Below are 13,938 nucleotides of genomic sequence, written 5' to 3'. Positions count from 1 at the left end.
AACTTGGAACCAATTTTAACCTTTACAGTGATTTTTCTGTCAAGCCAGTCCAATCGGAATTTATTCTTGACATTTGAGTCAATTTCTAGGATTAAAGACTCCTGATCTTTCGTCAAAATTTTCATAATTCCGCTCAAAACGATCCCAGAACAATGAATTTGCGAGACGAACAGGCCGCCATGAATCAGGTAAAACAATATGTTACATGCAATTTGATTGGTCCAATCGCTTGTAGTTAACCAATCGCTGGGCCGTTTATAATCGAGCTAAGACTTCCGCAACAAATAATGCCTTCAGTGATCTGATTAGTTGAAGCTTTCATACACGTCCAATCGCAGGGCTGTTTACAAACGGAAAACGGAGAGACTGTTCGGGAGAGCTCGTGAAAACTCGACGATAAGGTACCTGACCGCCCCTAAAATTTTCTCAACGGATTTAGACGATTCACAAAAATGATCAATTTAAGAAATAAAACGGCGGATTTCCGCGAATCCGCGGAAAATTGCCATGTATGATAGTCAAAAACAAATATGCTCTCCCGTGCTGAAAGCTTGAAAGCAATCAAGGAATAATATAAGGCTGTCCTCTTCAGTCAGATCAGAATAATCGACGAGGTCCAACACAGTTCTTATGTTGTTGGAGATATGCCTTTTAGTCAGGAATCCTGATTTGTTTTCATCAATAATTGCATGGAAGATCTTTTTAAATTGTTTCACAAAAATCAAAGCAAGCAGTTTGGAATTAGGTTCTTTCAGGTCTGTGACATGGCAGCTAGAAGCTCTCTCTCTTTTGCCTTGCTTTCATTAAAGGCATGAAATAAAAAAACGTGACAAAGTTTCAGCAAATTCCAGATAGAATTCAACACCACTCTTCCCGGGTCAACTATTAATTTTCAGACATGGCCTGTAGTACCTCCTGCTGGATCAATGGGGAATTGCATACCATTTTTTTCTTGGATAGTCGTTTTGACAGTGTAAATGAGTTAAGAATGATAACATAGACAGCGTTTTGATCAACATTTTCTTTGGAGAGAGAAGAAAAGCACAAACATCAAAGTTCTGAGATGTTTTTCTTATTGTTATTAACGCTCAATTTATGCTGATGTCAAATAAAGAATTGTTTTTGACTTGTCCAAATTGTATTCTATAACTATTGTAGATTCTTAGCCAGTCAAGATCATCTTTATGAGTAAACTATCATGAGCAATTGTATCAAAGGCTTTTTTAAGTCAATGAAAATTGCCACTGCATAGTTTTTTGTTTTCTATTCATCCAGTGATCTCCTCTATTAACTCCATTATGCCACATAGGTTGATCAATTTGATCTAAAATCATTCTCAACCCCATTTTGGGTTTTTCGATGAAATTGTCCAATCTCTACAATAGTCCCCCCCCCCCCCTTATTCCTCCCCTCTCACATATTTCTTTGAAAATTGCGATAACAAGGTGACTGGCCTGTATTTGGCTGAAGAGATATTTGTCTCCAACTTTAGATAGATAAACTTCAGCAACTTTCCTTTTGTCACACATCAGTTAATGGTTCAACAATTGGCGATCCGGTGAACGACTGGTTAGCACGTCTGCCTCACAGTGCAGAGGTGCAGGGTTTGATTCTGGCTCCGGCCTTCCTATGTGGAGTTTGCATGTTCTCCCCGTGCTTGTGTGGGTTTTCTCTGGGTACTCCGATTCCTTCCCAGATTCCAAAAACATGCATGACAGGTTAATGGAACACTCTAACTTGTCCCTCGGTGTGAATGTGAGCGCGTATGGTTGTTTGTCGATGTGTGCCCTGCGACTGGCTGGCAACCAGTTCAGGGTGTCCCCTGCCTACTGCCCAAAGACAGCTGGGAAAGCCTCCAGCACTCCCGATGACCCTTGTGAGGATAAGCGGCTCAGAAAATGGATTGATGGATGGTTCAACAATTACTTGAATTCTATTCTTTATGGTTAAGATATAATTTCCATTCCCATCAGTTTGTTTTATTCCTGTTTCTGTTTACAGTATCAGAATTTTCCTCTTTAATCTACAGGTCCCAGGGACAGGGTGTTTCTGGCCCTATCTCCACAGTCCTCTACAAATTTCTGCCATGTAGCTGCGGAGTTATTTCTTTTGCTTGTTATAGACCCACATCAACCACATACTTCACATATTAATTTCCTGTCCTTGTCAGTAATCTGGGTCAGTTTGTCTATTTCTAAAAATACTTTTTGCTACATGCAAACCCTCATATTTATTCATTTATTTTTATGTTTCTTAAATTTTTGGTTTGTATTTTGTTTGTTTTTACAGGCATTGAATAACTGCTTTCTTTCTGAGCTATCTTTTTTGCGCACACATTTGGCCATCAACCCCTTCTGGACAGAGCGCCAAAAACATCCCCTGATTCAACTTTCAACGAACTTAAAAGTTGAGCAAAAGTAGAACAGGTGAACTTCCCTCTGACTAAGTGGATTGGTGCAGCGAAGCAATCTAATACATGTTGAATTCTGAGTTAAAGATGAAAGGAACGTGAAATCAGGATGGTCGGAATGCTACTACATTTTCCTCTGTGCACCCTCATACCATATAATTGCAGCAAATTGGATGAGGACTTATTTTAATTAAATGGTCATTGATTGCAAGTAGATGAGCTGTGAGTGTTGGCGATATTAAACTTTTGCTAACTGTGAAGATCTAGGAGAGAAAACTGAAGTGGAATTTCAAACCCAGAGATCTCCGAAACCAGCATTGCTATCAGTTTTTAAATTACATCCAGTGGCAGGGGAGATGTTATCATCTTATCCTACTTCAGAAAACTATTCAGTCTGACTGCTTCATGTTGTCCTCTTGTGCCCTCTTGTGTACATTTCAGAAAAATATACATTCGAAAGGGTACGCCACTGATTACGAGTCAGTCACATTTGGTACCACTGCTTTATAGAAGACAATCACAGAAGGTGCCAGAACAAATGCTCATTTTTGATTGACACCATCAGAGAGAGAAATCAAATGTTCCTTGTTGTTCAGACATTATAACATCGACAAAAAAACTTCACGAAAATGTGATTCTGTCACTTGATTTTGGTCATTCCTATTGACTGATCACCAAATACACAATTAATCGGCATTGGCAGAGGTAGAAAGTTAGCACTTTATTAAAAACAAACTAAAGTATACACAATTTGAGACATTTCCATTCATCTGAAGAGGTTTTTTTTTTGGGGGGGGGGGCGCTAAAATGGCATGCTTGCTTTCCGTACATCCTGCAGATAAATAAAATGAGGGTGATACACTCAACACCACGACTCTTCATTGCTATGTCAGAAATAAGGACTACCTTGAAGGTGATGATGGCTCAAGAGGCAGTGTTGAGGGGGAAAAAAATATCCATGAAGCATCAAGACAGATTATTTCAAAGTTATTGTGGCCCTCTGTGCTGTTGAGCCAACTTTCCATATCCACCTCTGGCTGGGTCGTAGTCCTGCCTGTACTCATCCCTTACCTACACAGAAAGAGCCAAAAAGAATCACTGAAACATGAGAAAAGACTTTCAGTACATTCAAGGTTCTTCTGTCCAGCCAAATATATTGCAGAGAATTAGTTGCAATCACGATTCATGTATGCAGATAAAAAGCAAAGCACTGAGTTTGGTGCGGGCTGAAAAAGCTTTGACATGTGATTTCACTTCTGTTCAAAAATAAGGATGGGCTTCAAAAAGGCCAGTTAAGAGAACAGCATTAATAAAATATAAAGTACAGCTTTTTGTACAATGTCACTTACAATCTAAGAGCTTGTTATGTTTTACATTAGTCAAGTTTTTAAACGTGGGATACATTTATTGTTTTAAGGGGCTAGCATGAGGCAAACGTGACACAGATCCCTTTCACATTACACCTACATGTGACTCAAGTTGAAACAGACTATTGGTTTGACATCTTAACATTAAAAGTGGTTAACTTATTACACTATGACAGGCATTTTTTTCCAATTGTGCCTATTCCTTCAGTGGGTATGTACAATTTCAACATGGAGCAGATAATTCTCACACATGCTACACTGAAAAAAAATTGTTTGTGTAGTCATGTCTTTCCTAATTTCCAGTCATGCAACTTTTTTTTTGGTTGGAGACATGCCCTTGCTGTCAAAAATCAAGCAGCGCAGACACTTTTAGCCTTCACACCCAATGGAGAACAGCATACAGTGACAACTACTCGGGGTACCAAGCAATCTACCTGTCCTCCAGACTTTCCACGACCATACTGTCGTCCCTCCTTAAAGCCAGTGTCCCAGTCCGTCCTGATCATGCGGTCATCGAGACGTGTGCCATTTATGAAGCGCATAGCATGTTCTGCATCTGCCCTAGTATAGTATCTACACAAGCTGGGGTTAAGGTCTTTTGCATACTCTTCTGTGTGTGTGACAATATTTCAGTTCGTTCTGAGGTGTGTCCAGGCACATGTTAAAACAGTAAACACAGTAAAAAGGATACTCGACGAAGCAGAAGCCACAGGCTGTCTTCTTGACTTTATCCAGACCAATGATGATACGCTTTACATCTCCACTTTTAGAAAAAAGCTCGTGAACCTGTTTGGAAGCGAAAGAAAATGGTTGCAAAATATTTTTGCATGCTCTTCTGGAAAGCTGTACCACAACCATGTAACATCTTCTCAACTAACATTACAGATTAATCTATTTAAATAGTTCAGTGTCTCTTACCTGCTCCTCTGTGGTGTAGAAGGAAAGGTTCCCCACATATAACGTGTGGCTTGCCTTCAGCAGCTTTTCTTGTATATGACACTTACCCTGGAAACACAAGAACATGTTCACAAAGACCAGCAAAAGTCACCATCAAGGTAGCTGGCGAGTAAGATAAACGGCGTTGTTAAAAGCAATACTACACCGAAGTTCTCAATTACTCATTTGAGCATTTACCGGCATCAATTACTGCAGTCAGGTCAGCCTCCACTCACAAAATTGAAGTCAAGCCAGCCGCCACAGCGATTGTTAATACTTTGCATTACGGTAATCTGCTGCCAGCGAGCGGCGTTGGCCACCTTTAAAATCAAAGCTCGCACGTCAGTGGTTTGGATTTGAAAAAAAAATAACTTCCCAGCGATCAAGCAACGATGAGTTTACCCAGAGAGAATGAAAATAGTCTCAGAATAGCACCAAGAAGCGTTTTGAAGTTGAGATAGAAACAAAAGTTAATGTTAATTCTACATCAATGACTAACATTACACCTGGTTTTAAAAAATCTGCTCAAAATTCAGTTGCCGTTATCCTGCAATCAGACCAGGTCAAGAGCACAGTTGGCTAGCCGGGGTATCCAGCCATAATACTTTCATTAAGATCTGATGTTACATTTCAAAATAAAAGGGCTCTGAAATCTGAAATTATGAACTACAGTACAGACCTGAGATTAAAAAAAAACAACAACAACAACTATTTATATAATTTTATTATAGTTTTCGTTATCCCACAACCAGAGCAGGTTGAGGGAACATTAGACCACCCCAGGCATCAAACCACAGTGTTGGCTTCAAGAGCTAATGTTGCATTCCAAAATAAAAGGCAGCTGAAAGCTGACATTTTCACTATACACCTGAATTTAAAAAAAACAAAACAAAACATTAAAACATAAAACATTTTCGCTGTCCCGCAACCAGATCAGGTCAAGGGAACACTTGGGCACCCCAGGTATCCAACCCAAATACCTATCAATATTTTATGTTACATTTCAAAATAAGAGGCTCGGAAATCTGACATTTTTGACGATAAACCTGAATTAAAAAATATGCGTGATAACGAAAACAGATTTTTTTCATAGTTAAAAAAAATAATTCAGATGTATAGTTGAAAACGTAAGATTGTTAAGGTTTTTATTTTGAAAAGCAACATCAGATCGTAATGAAAATACAATGGTTGGAAACCTGGGGTGGCCAAGTGTTCCCTACACCTGGTCTGGTTCCGGGATAACGAATATTTATTTATTAATCTTTTTTTTTTCTTTTTTTCAAGTCGGGTGTAATTTTAGTCATTGGTGTCGTGTCAACATTAACTTTTGTTTCTATAACAACTTCAGAACGCTTTTTGGTGCTATTCTGAGTCCATTTATTTTATAACATTATTGAGACCAAGTTATTTTATAACATTATTTTAAATGCAAACTACTGAGGGGCATGCACTAGTCGCAGATCTTTTACTTTGAAGGTGGCCAACACTGCTCACTGGTGGCAGATTACCGTAAAGCACGGCTAGTTTGACCGTGGTCACCAATTGCAGTGTCTATTCTTATGGTATTTTGATACGTTTAGCTTCATACGGTATATAGGTAACTAACAGACAGGACGTTAAGTTTATAGCTGCATCTAACAATTGGTCTAAATAATGTATGACTCTATAAGCAACGCAAATGTTCCGGAGATTTCCTTCCTGGACAAACCGTTTTCTGCAATTTGCTAGCTTTGTCGACCAAGATGTCAGTGTGTCACGTAAACATATCGGCCAGTTAGCATTGTGTCTTACCTTAAAATGTTGATCTCTGTATGAACCGATATCTGTGTAAGAGTCGCTGTTTAGAGCATTCAATTTCACAGACATTGCGGATAAAACAGATAGGCGAGATGCTACTTCTTCGTTAGTTTCGTACTACGTTTCCGGTAAATGAGTCCGCCGTTTAAACACGTCCGTGCGCAACAACTCCACTTGATCACACAGACATATTTTCATATGTTAGTCTTATATAGTCATATTTACAGGTAAATACGTGCTTCATAACACGGGCCTAAAAAAGGAATGTATTTTTTGACGTCTGTGGCTACTGCATGCTGTTTCACTTTCCTGAATAGCCTTCAAAACCTTCAGAAAGACGTAAAATTTGAGGACTTGTTTCCTTTTAAAACCCTGACCAGCTCATTTTAAAATGATCCCTTTGGTATCTGTCATTGTATTGTATTTTATTTACCCTATGTTCATTTAATGTTGTCTAAAAGTAGTTGCTATCTTGGACATACTACATGTTGCAGGAGATCAAGCTCAATTGAGACCACTGGGTTAAATAAAGGACAAACAGACCATAAGTACAGCCCAGGGGCCAAATCCGACCTGCCCAGAGGCTCTGACGAGCCCTCACAGTGACCATCAAGTCAAAGTAAAATGTAAAATATGCAGTGCTTTTATTTTGAAAATTGTGGTTTTATTAGTGTACACAAGTGTGGATGTGAGTTAAACAAGGTAACAAGCAAGACCTGCAATTTGAGTCAGCACTGTTGCCAAACTCGCAACGTTTTCGCTATATTTAGTGAGTTTTCCGACCAATCTAGCACTTGCAACTATTTTTCCAAAATGGCAAATTGCAAAAATGAAAACAGTGGTCCTCATGTAAGCAACATTCTACTTCCTGCACAGTGGAAGATAGAGGATTTGGCGTGATAATACTGTACGGCTGCCACACGTGTCAAACTCTGGTCCGCAAGAAGTGTCAGCAAGCTCTGCAGGAGCTTGATGACGATCCTAATCACATTTGAATCAGGTATGTTGGAAACATCTCAAACATGAAAGACAGCAGCCCTCATGGACCTGAGTTTGGCATTGTGTTCCATGCAAATATCATAGGCTGTACATATTGGGTGTATTATTTTCTCACCGTATATCACTGAGTCAACAATTGATGTAGTGGTACACTCGACTGACTTAGGTTCCCACTCGTTAAGGGTGCGGATGTGGGTGTGAATGGTTGTCTGGCTCCATATGTGCCCTAGGACTGACAGGCGACCAGTTTTAGGTGGAGTCTGCCTTCCACCCGAAGTCAGCGGTGATTCGGCTCTAGCGCCCTCCCGCCCCCCAAGCCTGTTCAGGGTAAACGCCGATGAAAATGGATAGATGTATAAAACTGAAATGTTCCACGTTCCACTTATTTATATATTTGAATCATGACCTTTAGTGCACAAAATGTAATTTGGGAAGTCGAAAGATGTCATTTTAATAAGTCCTTTTATCCTCCTGACTACCAGTAGTTCAAATTTGTCCTCTGTAGAGGACATTTGTGAACCTAAATATCTCCCACCCAGTGCATCCAACCGCATTAACTCATTTTGTGCTCTAAAGACATTCAGTGCTTTCCAATGATACCAAATTTGTGGGGGGTGGGGCTTTGTTACTTTGACTTCCCAATACTGTAGAAGAAAATGGCTTCCCTCAGTGCAAGCACTTTTTATGGGAAGAGGAAAAGTAATACTTTTTATCAAACACATTTTGTCTTGAAATGCTGTTGGCATTTTATTTATAAGACTCTTATGAACACGTTAAAGTGTTGTTTTAAGTGTATTTGAGCCTAGTATTCAAGTGTTTAAAAAATGTCCTCTGTAGTGGAATTTCAAAAATTTCTTTTGGAGTAGTCCAATTCTTCACATAGATTGGGGAATTTCAAAATAAATGTGATTGGACAACATTTTTTTTCTTGGTAGTCAGGAGGATAATTCTGTTTAAATATTCTTTCATTCATTTTGGAGCCTATACCAGCTGTCTTTGGGCAGTAGGCGGGACACACCCTGAATCGGTTGCTAGCCAATCGCAGGGCACACAGAGATGAACAACCATCCGCGCCCACACTCACACCTAGGGACAATAGATTGTTCAATCAGCCTGCCATGCATGTTTTTGGAATGTGGGAGGAAACCGGAGTACCCGGAGAAAACCCACGCAGGCCCGGGGAGAACATGCAAACTCCACACAGGGAGGCCAGAGCTGGAATTGAACCTCTGCACTGTGAAGTTGACGTTCTAACCACTGGGCCACTGTTTAAATATTGTATTTCCTATTTATAATAATACCATATCTAAGCATGTAACAATTTAGCATGTTGAGGTTAGCATGTTAACTTGGCCCTCAGCTAGCATTAGTTTCTGGTGTGGCACCTTTGCAAAAAAAAAGAAAAAAGAAAAAAAATGCCCATCGCTGTATGTACATGCTTGGGGTTGACGATTATAGCTTGAAGATGATTAATTGGCAATCACATTTTGGCCTTAACAACAACAACGATGCCATGCTGAAACCACCCAATTGTCGGTCAGTCAGCATAGAAAACAATGAGTGGTCTACAACTGGCTTCGAGCACACACGTCAAGAGTTACTTGAAATATTGTGGATTTTATAACCAAACCAAAAAAAAAATGTTTTCCCAAACATATTTTTTTATGATCAGTTTACAAATAAAGTCAACATCTGATATGATTTGTTGCCGATTGTCACAGTAAGTGGAATCATCTCCCTACCTGTTTGTACTTAAAAAAAGACAAATATTCCTGCTAATAACAGAAAAATAAAAATGTGTATTTATTTGGAATGCTGCAGTGTTTGTCTTTATTGTTGTGTTTTAGTTCTTATTTCAGCAACCTGGATCCTGTAAAACAGGACATTATGCATCAGTAGTAGCTCTGCTGCTAGAAGAGTCCCATCCCAAATTTGTCATGTTGTCTTCTTCACTGATGTCCCACGTGGTCTCCAATCACAAGGAGCATCACCTAGAAATGGAAAGAAGCAGCATTAGGTTACTGAACAATCCACTGGTTATAATTTTGTATGCCATAGTTACATCAATTCATCATGAGGCACATACAATGTATCCATAAATTCTTCACATAATCCAACTTCAGAATCAGAATCATCTTTATTGGCCAAGTATGAAGAACACACAAGGAATTTGTCTCCGGTAGGACATGCTGAACTAGTATCATCATAAACAAGGACATGACAAATCAGTAAGGAAGGACATTCCGTAACGTAATTGTACCGTTGTGCGGTGGTACCACCCAGTGACAACTGTGAGACAATGTGCAAAGTATCAAACAGAGCTAAAGTGATCAGTGGTAGAATACAATACGACTTTATTATATTACAGCCTTATTCCAAAATTGTATTCATTTTTGTCCCATGATGACAAAGTCACTTTCTGTAGGCACAGTAAAACCACTTTAGTCCCCCGCTAAATAAAACAGTGTCTACATGGTTGTTTGTGGATTTGTTTTCATTTGGGGGCATCACATCATTCTGTACGTTAGATTGTTTTCACTTTACAGAGATCTCGCAAGCATTTCTTTCACCAAATACCTTCTCAACTTAAATTGAACAACAACATTTATATTTAGTTGGCACTATTTTCTAACCTCTGATTTAAAATTCAGTTGGTTGTTTAAAAAAATATACAATGATGAAATGCAGAGACAATTGTGTGTCTGTTATACAGTAATGGGGTGATCATTATACATGAACATGATTTTCAGTGACCACGGTAATTTAAGACAAAAAAGCAGGATCAACTCAACACTTGAGTATTTAACTACCAAAATGTGATTGTTGAACCAGTTGATGGAAAAATAGTCAATCGATGTGGTTTAAGGTTACCATGAACATCAGAATTAAAATGAACAAAATTTCGTCATCAACTCAGTCAAGGTTAATTTTTGTTTCTGTAACAGAATGATTTGTGGGATCAATAGGCAGTCAGATGGAGTTCTAAAGTAGTGAAAGTAAACCGGATTGGTTGATTTTGATGCATTGAACCCATAAATACAAAGATATAAAAATAAACTAAAAGATAAACTAAGATATATGCAATTATAGGTCATTTGAGCGCCATGCCCCTACAGACACCACCTTGGAAAGGTATGTGTTCCGATAACTTACCAGGACCGCTGAGCATCCCTCTTTCATCAAAGTTCGGATCTCCTCTCGATGCTAAGCAGCTCCACCTCAAAGATCAAAGTGGCACCCCCGGGAATCTTCGGCGGCGCTCCTCGGTCTCCGTAGCCCAGCTCGGCGGGGATGACCAGCTTCCTCTTTTCTCCCTCGCACATCCCGAGCAGGCCCTGGTCCCAACCTTTGATCACTTGACCGCTTCCCAGTGTGAAGGTGAAGGGTCGTCCGCGGGGAATGCTGCTGTCAAACTCGGTGCCGTCCTCCAGCTTGCCAGTGTAGTGCATGTTTAGCACGTCTCCATTGCGTGATCTCACGGAGCAGTTGTCCACTCGCTTCTTGATGCCGATCTGCAGCTTCTTCTTCTCGGATCCGCAGACCAACATCGGGCTGAGCGACAGCGCCGTCATCGCCAACAGTAGAAAAGCTCGCATGACTGGAGTCGTCTTTGTTTTTGAACCTTCGGTTGCTTACACAGTTGAGTCAGCACATAAATGAATGTGTTCAATGAAGAAGGAAACGGAAGTAGCAATTTTCTGAAATGACTTCCGCTGTTCATATACAGCGCCACCTTTTGAAGAGGAGTTGACCTGCAATTAAAATTATATACAGTACTGTACAGTACTTTTCTTCCAGTCCCGAGTTTTTAAATATTTATTGACGCCAGGCACCCATTTTACGATGAAAAATCTCACGGGACACAACCAGACAAAACACTGAATAATTATTATCTACTCTCTCTGTGTGAAATCAGATTGGCTCATGTTTAATTAAGTGACACAAAGTCTCACTGGGGGCCAGGATCATTCCTTGCCTTACAAACAATTTTTGGTTCAAGTTTTTCTCTCTCTCTCTCTCTCTCTCGCTCTCTCTCTCTCTCTCTCTCACACACACACACACACACACACACACACACACACACACACACGCACACACACACACACACACACACACACACACACACAAAGCTAAAACCTAATCTATCTTCGTGGCAACAGGTGAAACAGGTCTCGAAAAGGAGACGCTTTTGCTGTTTCCCGCTCTCTCTCTCTCTCTCTCTCTCTCTCTCTCTCTCTCTCTCTCTCTCTCTCTCTCTCTCTTTCTCTCTCTCTTATTACAACAGCATATACAGTATTATAACAAATTTAATAAGTAAGAGCAACAAGTCTGGAGAATAACATTAGGAGAATGATCGCTCCTCTCTCTCAACACAAACTTTTTGTTTGTCTCCTTAATGACAGCGGGAGTGTTTTGCCTTTTCCAGCCAGTCCGACTCGGCTTTGAGAAGATAACACCCAACGACCTCAGGTGTGGCCCGCGGTTTTTTTTTTTCCTCAAAATAGCTCACCGGTGTAGTGACCATTTGAAAATGTTAATATTTCCAGAGATTTACAGAAACAAAGTGTCGCCTATTGATATTAACCGTTTAATACCATGTTTAAACATTGTGATAACTATTGTCAGAATTCTTTAACATGATCGATGACTTCACAAAGATAAACCACATAAATCAAGGGAATTTTAGCAGTTTTATCAAACTGGTATCCCTTCGCATTCATCAGTTCCGTAGAAGTAGCTCACTTTCAAAAGAGTTGGTGACCCCTGCTGTATTGTTGTTAAGTATAAGCAAACGCAGTAATCATTGTTGATCAATAGGTGGCAGTAATTCAGCATTGTCACTTTGCAAACCCCCGATAACACAAAAAGAAGAAGAACCGGAAGTCCAACCATGGCTCGTTTGTCACCTGATCTCTGACGTGTTACAGGGCAGGCGGACACTGACACCTTCAGAACTGAAGTCACCTCTGTTACCACCGATTGGAACAAGATTACGATAGTCGTCCACCAATTGATTCGGGTCTCAAACTAACATAGAACATTGTTTTAATTTCAGAGATATACTGTCTCAGGGGATTGTCAAGCTCCACTTCCCCTGCTAAGATAAACTAAACCGTCGACCAGCTCATTCGAGCGTTGCGGAGGTGACCAAAAAAATGCTGTCTCGAATGTTGCTGTCGCTGCTCAACAACCTCCGCGTCGTCGAGAAGCTAGCGGAGTCTCGTCCGATCCGCAGGGCAGCGCAGATCACAGCCTACGCCATCACCAAGGCTCAGATAGTCGGCCGGGACGCTTCGCAACGGGCCTTGCGGTCCCAGACGCTGCGGCAGGTCCGAGAAGAGACAGGTCGACTGCCCGACGGCGTGGAGGAAGTCGGCAGGCGACTCAAGAGAGTCGGAGAGACGTTCGTCAATGAAGTCAAGGATGGGTGGAAAGATGGATCAAGACAGGTTAAGAAATAATCCCTCAACCTGAATGATGAACTGAAATCAACTTGGAAAATTCAATTTCATCTCTTTGTGGCAACACTGCTGACATTTTATCCAAGTGTGGCTGCGGGGTGCACCCAGACGTGCCGTAAAAGTTTTGTCAAAACTGATTGAACTCCAACCATGGAGCATTTTGATGCACGTGGAAAAATCTCCACACTCACACTGACATCACGATCCAGACGCGTGTTTTTGCGAGTGTGTAATTTGCATGCACAAGTGTGGTGGCCGCCAGCAACACGAACGGACTTTTTCTTTCAGCCAAATCAATGTGGCACGAATATTAGGCCATTGTTGTAAATGAGTATCATTTTAAGGTCCAGTCTATGACGATAATATTAAGTTTATGGAGATGATTTACTGTTGTGGCGAGATTAAATTAAAATCATTACAAATGATGTGTGGTCATCCATTTTCAGGATAAACACAGTTTGTCAAAGATGTGATAGGTTGTTGAGAAAAGGACCACAACTAAATATTTTACTAAACAGAGCACCTGCCATAACGTGTAACCAAGTGGTTAGCATGGCTATCTCACTAGGCTGAGGGTTGGGGGTTTGAATCTCGGGTTTGGCCTTCCTCTGTGGAGTACTGTACTTCAGTTATGTTGGTTCAACTGAAGATTCAAACCCAGAGTTTTCCAACTCTTTTTCATTGGTAGGGCTCTACAGTCCGCTCCAAAAGCATTGAAATGGCAAGGTCAATTCTTTGGTTTAATTTACTATTAGATTATCAGCACAGGGTGGCCCGGTGGTCCAATGGTTAGCACGTCGACCTCACAGTGGTCGTGGGTTTGATCCCGGCTCCGGCTTTCCTGTGTGGAGTTTGCATGTTCTCCGCGGGCCTGCATGGGTTTTCTCCAGGTACTCCGGTTTCTCCTCATATTCCAAAAACATGCATGGAAGGCTCATTGAAAACACTAAATTGTCCCGAGGTGTGA

General features: G+C 40.6%; 3 protein-coding genes across 4 annotated transcripts; 1 reads left to right on the top strand and 2 right to left on the bottom strand.

Moving 5' to 3' along the window:
- Positions 1-3,103: 3,103 nt before the first annotated feature.
- On the bottom strand, positions 3,104-6,624 carry ncbp2 (nuclear cap binding protein subunit 2). 2 transcript variants are annotated; one of them, XR_002167587.1, is made up of 6 exons: positions 6,505-6,624; positions 4,696-4,782; positions 4,469-4,563; positions 4,212-4,350; positions 3,317-3,481; positions 3,107-3,242 (listed from the first exon to the last, which is right to left on the bottom strand). XR_002167587.1 is itself a non-coding variant. In XM_019864739.1 (5 exons), exons 1-5 carry the CDS (start codon positions 6,577-6,579, stop codon positions 3,398-3,400), a joined length of 480 nt encoding a protein of 159 aa, XP_019720298.1. In that variant the 5' UTR covers positions 6,580-6,624; the 3' UTR covers positions 3,104-3,397. The 2 variants fall into 2 exon arrangements, 1 of the variants encoding a protein (XP_019720298.1); XM_019864739.1 differs by having other exon boundaries at positions 3,104-3,481.
- Positions 6,625-9,110: 2,486 nt separating this feature from the next.
- Positions 9,111-11,209, bottom strand: fkbp2 (FKBP prolyl isomerase 2). Its single transcript, XM_019864740.1, has 2 exons — positions 10,663-11,209; positions 9,111-9,500 (listed from the first exon to the last, which is right to left on the bottom strand). Exon 1 carries the CDS (start codon positions 11,103-11,105, stop codon positions 10,689-10,691), a length of 417 nt encoding a protein of 138 aa, XP_019720299.1. The 5' UTR covers positions 11,106-11,209; the 3' UTR covers positions 9,111-9,500; positions 10,663-10,688.
- A 1,156-nt stretch (positions 11,210-12,365) lies between these two features.
- LOC109512737 (uncharacterized protein NCBP2-AS2-like) lies at positions 12,366-13,396 on the top strand. Its single transcript, XM_019864683.1, has 2 exons — positions 12,366-12,469; positions 12,566-13,396. Exon 2 carries the CDS (start codon positions 12,666-12,668, stop codon positions 12,969-12,971), a length of 306 nt encoding a protein of 101 aa, XP_019720242.1. The 5' UTR covers positions 12,366-12,469; positions 12,566-12,665; the 3' UTR covers positions 12,972-13,396.
- Positions 13,397-13,938: the final 542 nt, after the last annotated feature.

Source organism: Hippocampus comes, unplaced genomic scaffold (genome assembly GCF_001891065.2).
Source record: "Hippocampus comes isolate QL1 unplaced genomic scaffold, H_comes_QL1_v1.1 scaffold172, whole genome shotgun sequence".
Lineage (NCBI taxonomy): Eukaryota > Metazoa > Chordata > Actinopteri > Syngnathiformes > Syngnathidae > Hippocampus > Hippocampus comes.
Note: the sequence above shows the minus strand (reverse complement) of the source record. Positions and strands in the feature narration are given on the sequence as shown.

What these genes read in the sequence shown, in the direction of transcription:
- ncbp2 (XM_019864739.1), bottom strand. Translation starts at nt 6,579, where the DNA reads ATGTCTGTGAAATTGAATGCTCTAAACAGCGACTCTTACACAGATATC. An exon ending in TGTGGCTTCTGCTTCGTCGA is followed by an intron (nt 4,351 to 4,468) that starts GTATCCTTTTTA and finishes CAGCTTGTGTAG; the next exon opens with ATACTATACTAGGGCAGATG. An exon ending in GTGGAAAGTCTGGAGGACAG is followed by an intron (nt 3,482 to 4,211) that starts GTAGATTGCTTG and finishes CTTTCTGTGTAG; the next exon opens with GTAAGGGATGAGTACAGGCA.
- fkbp2 (XM_019864740.1), bottom strand. Translation starts at nt 11,105, where the DNA reads ATGCGAGCTTTTCTACTGTTGGCGATGACGGCGCTGTCGCTCAGCCCG.
- LOC109512737 (XM_019864683.1), top strand. Translation starts at nt 12,666, where the DNA reads ATGCTGTCTCGAATGTTGCTGTCGCTGCTCAACAACCTCCGCGTCGTC.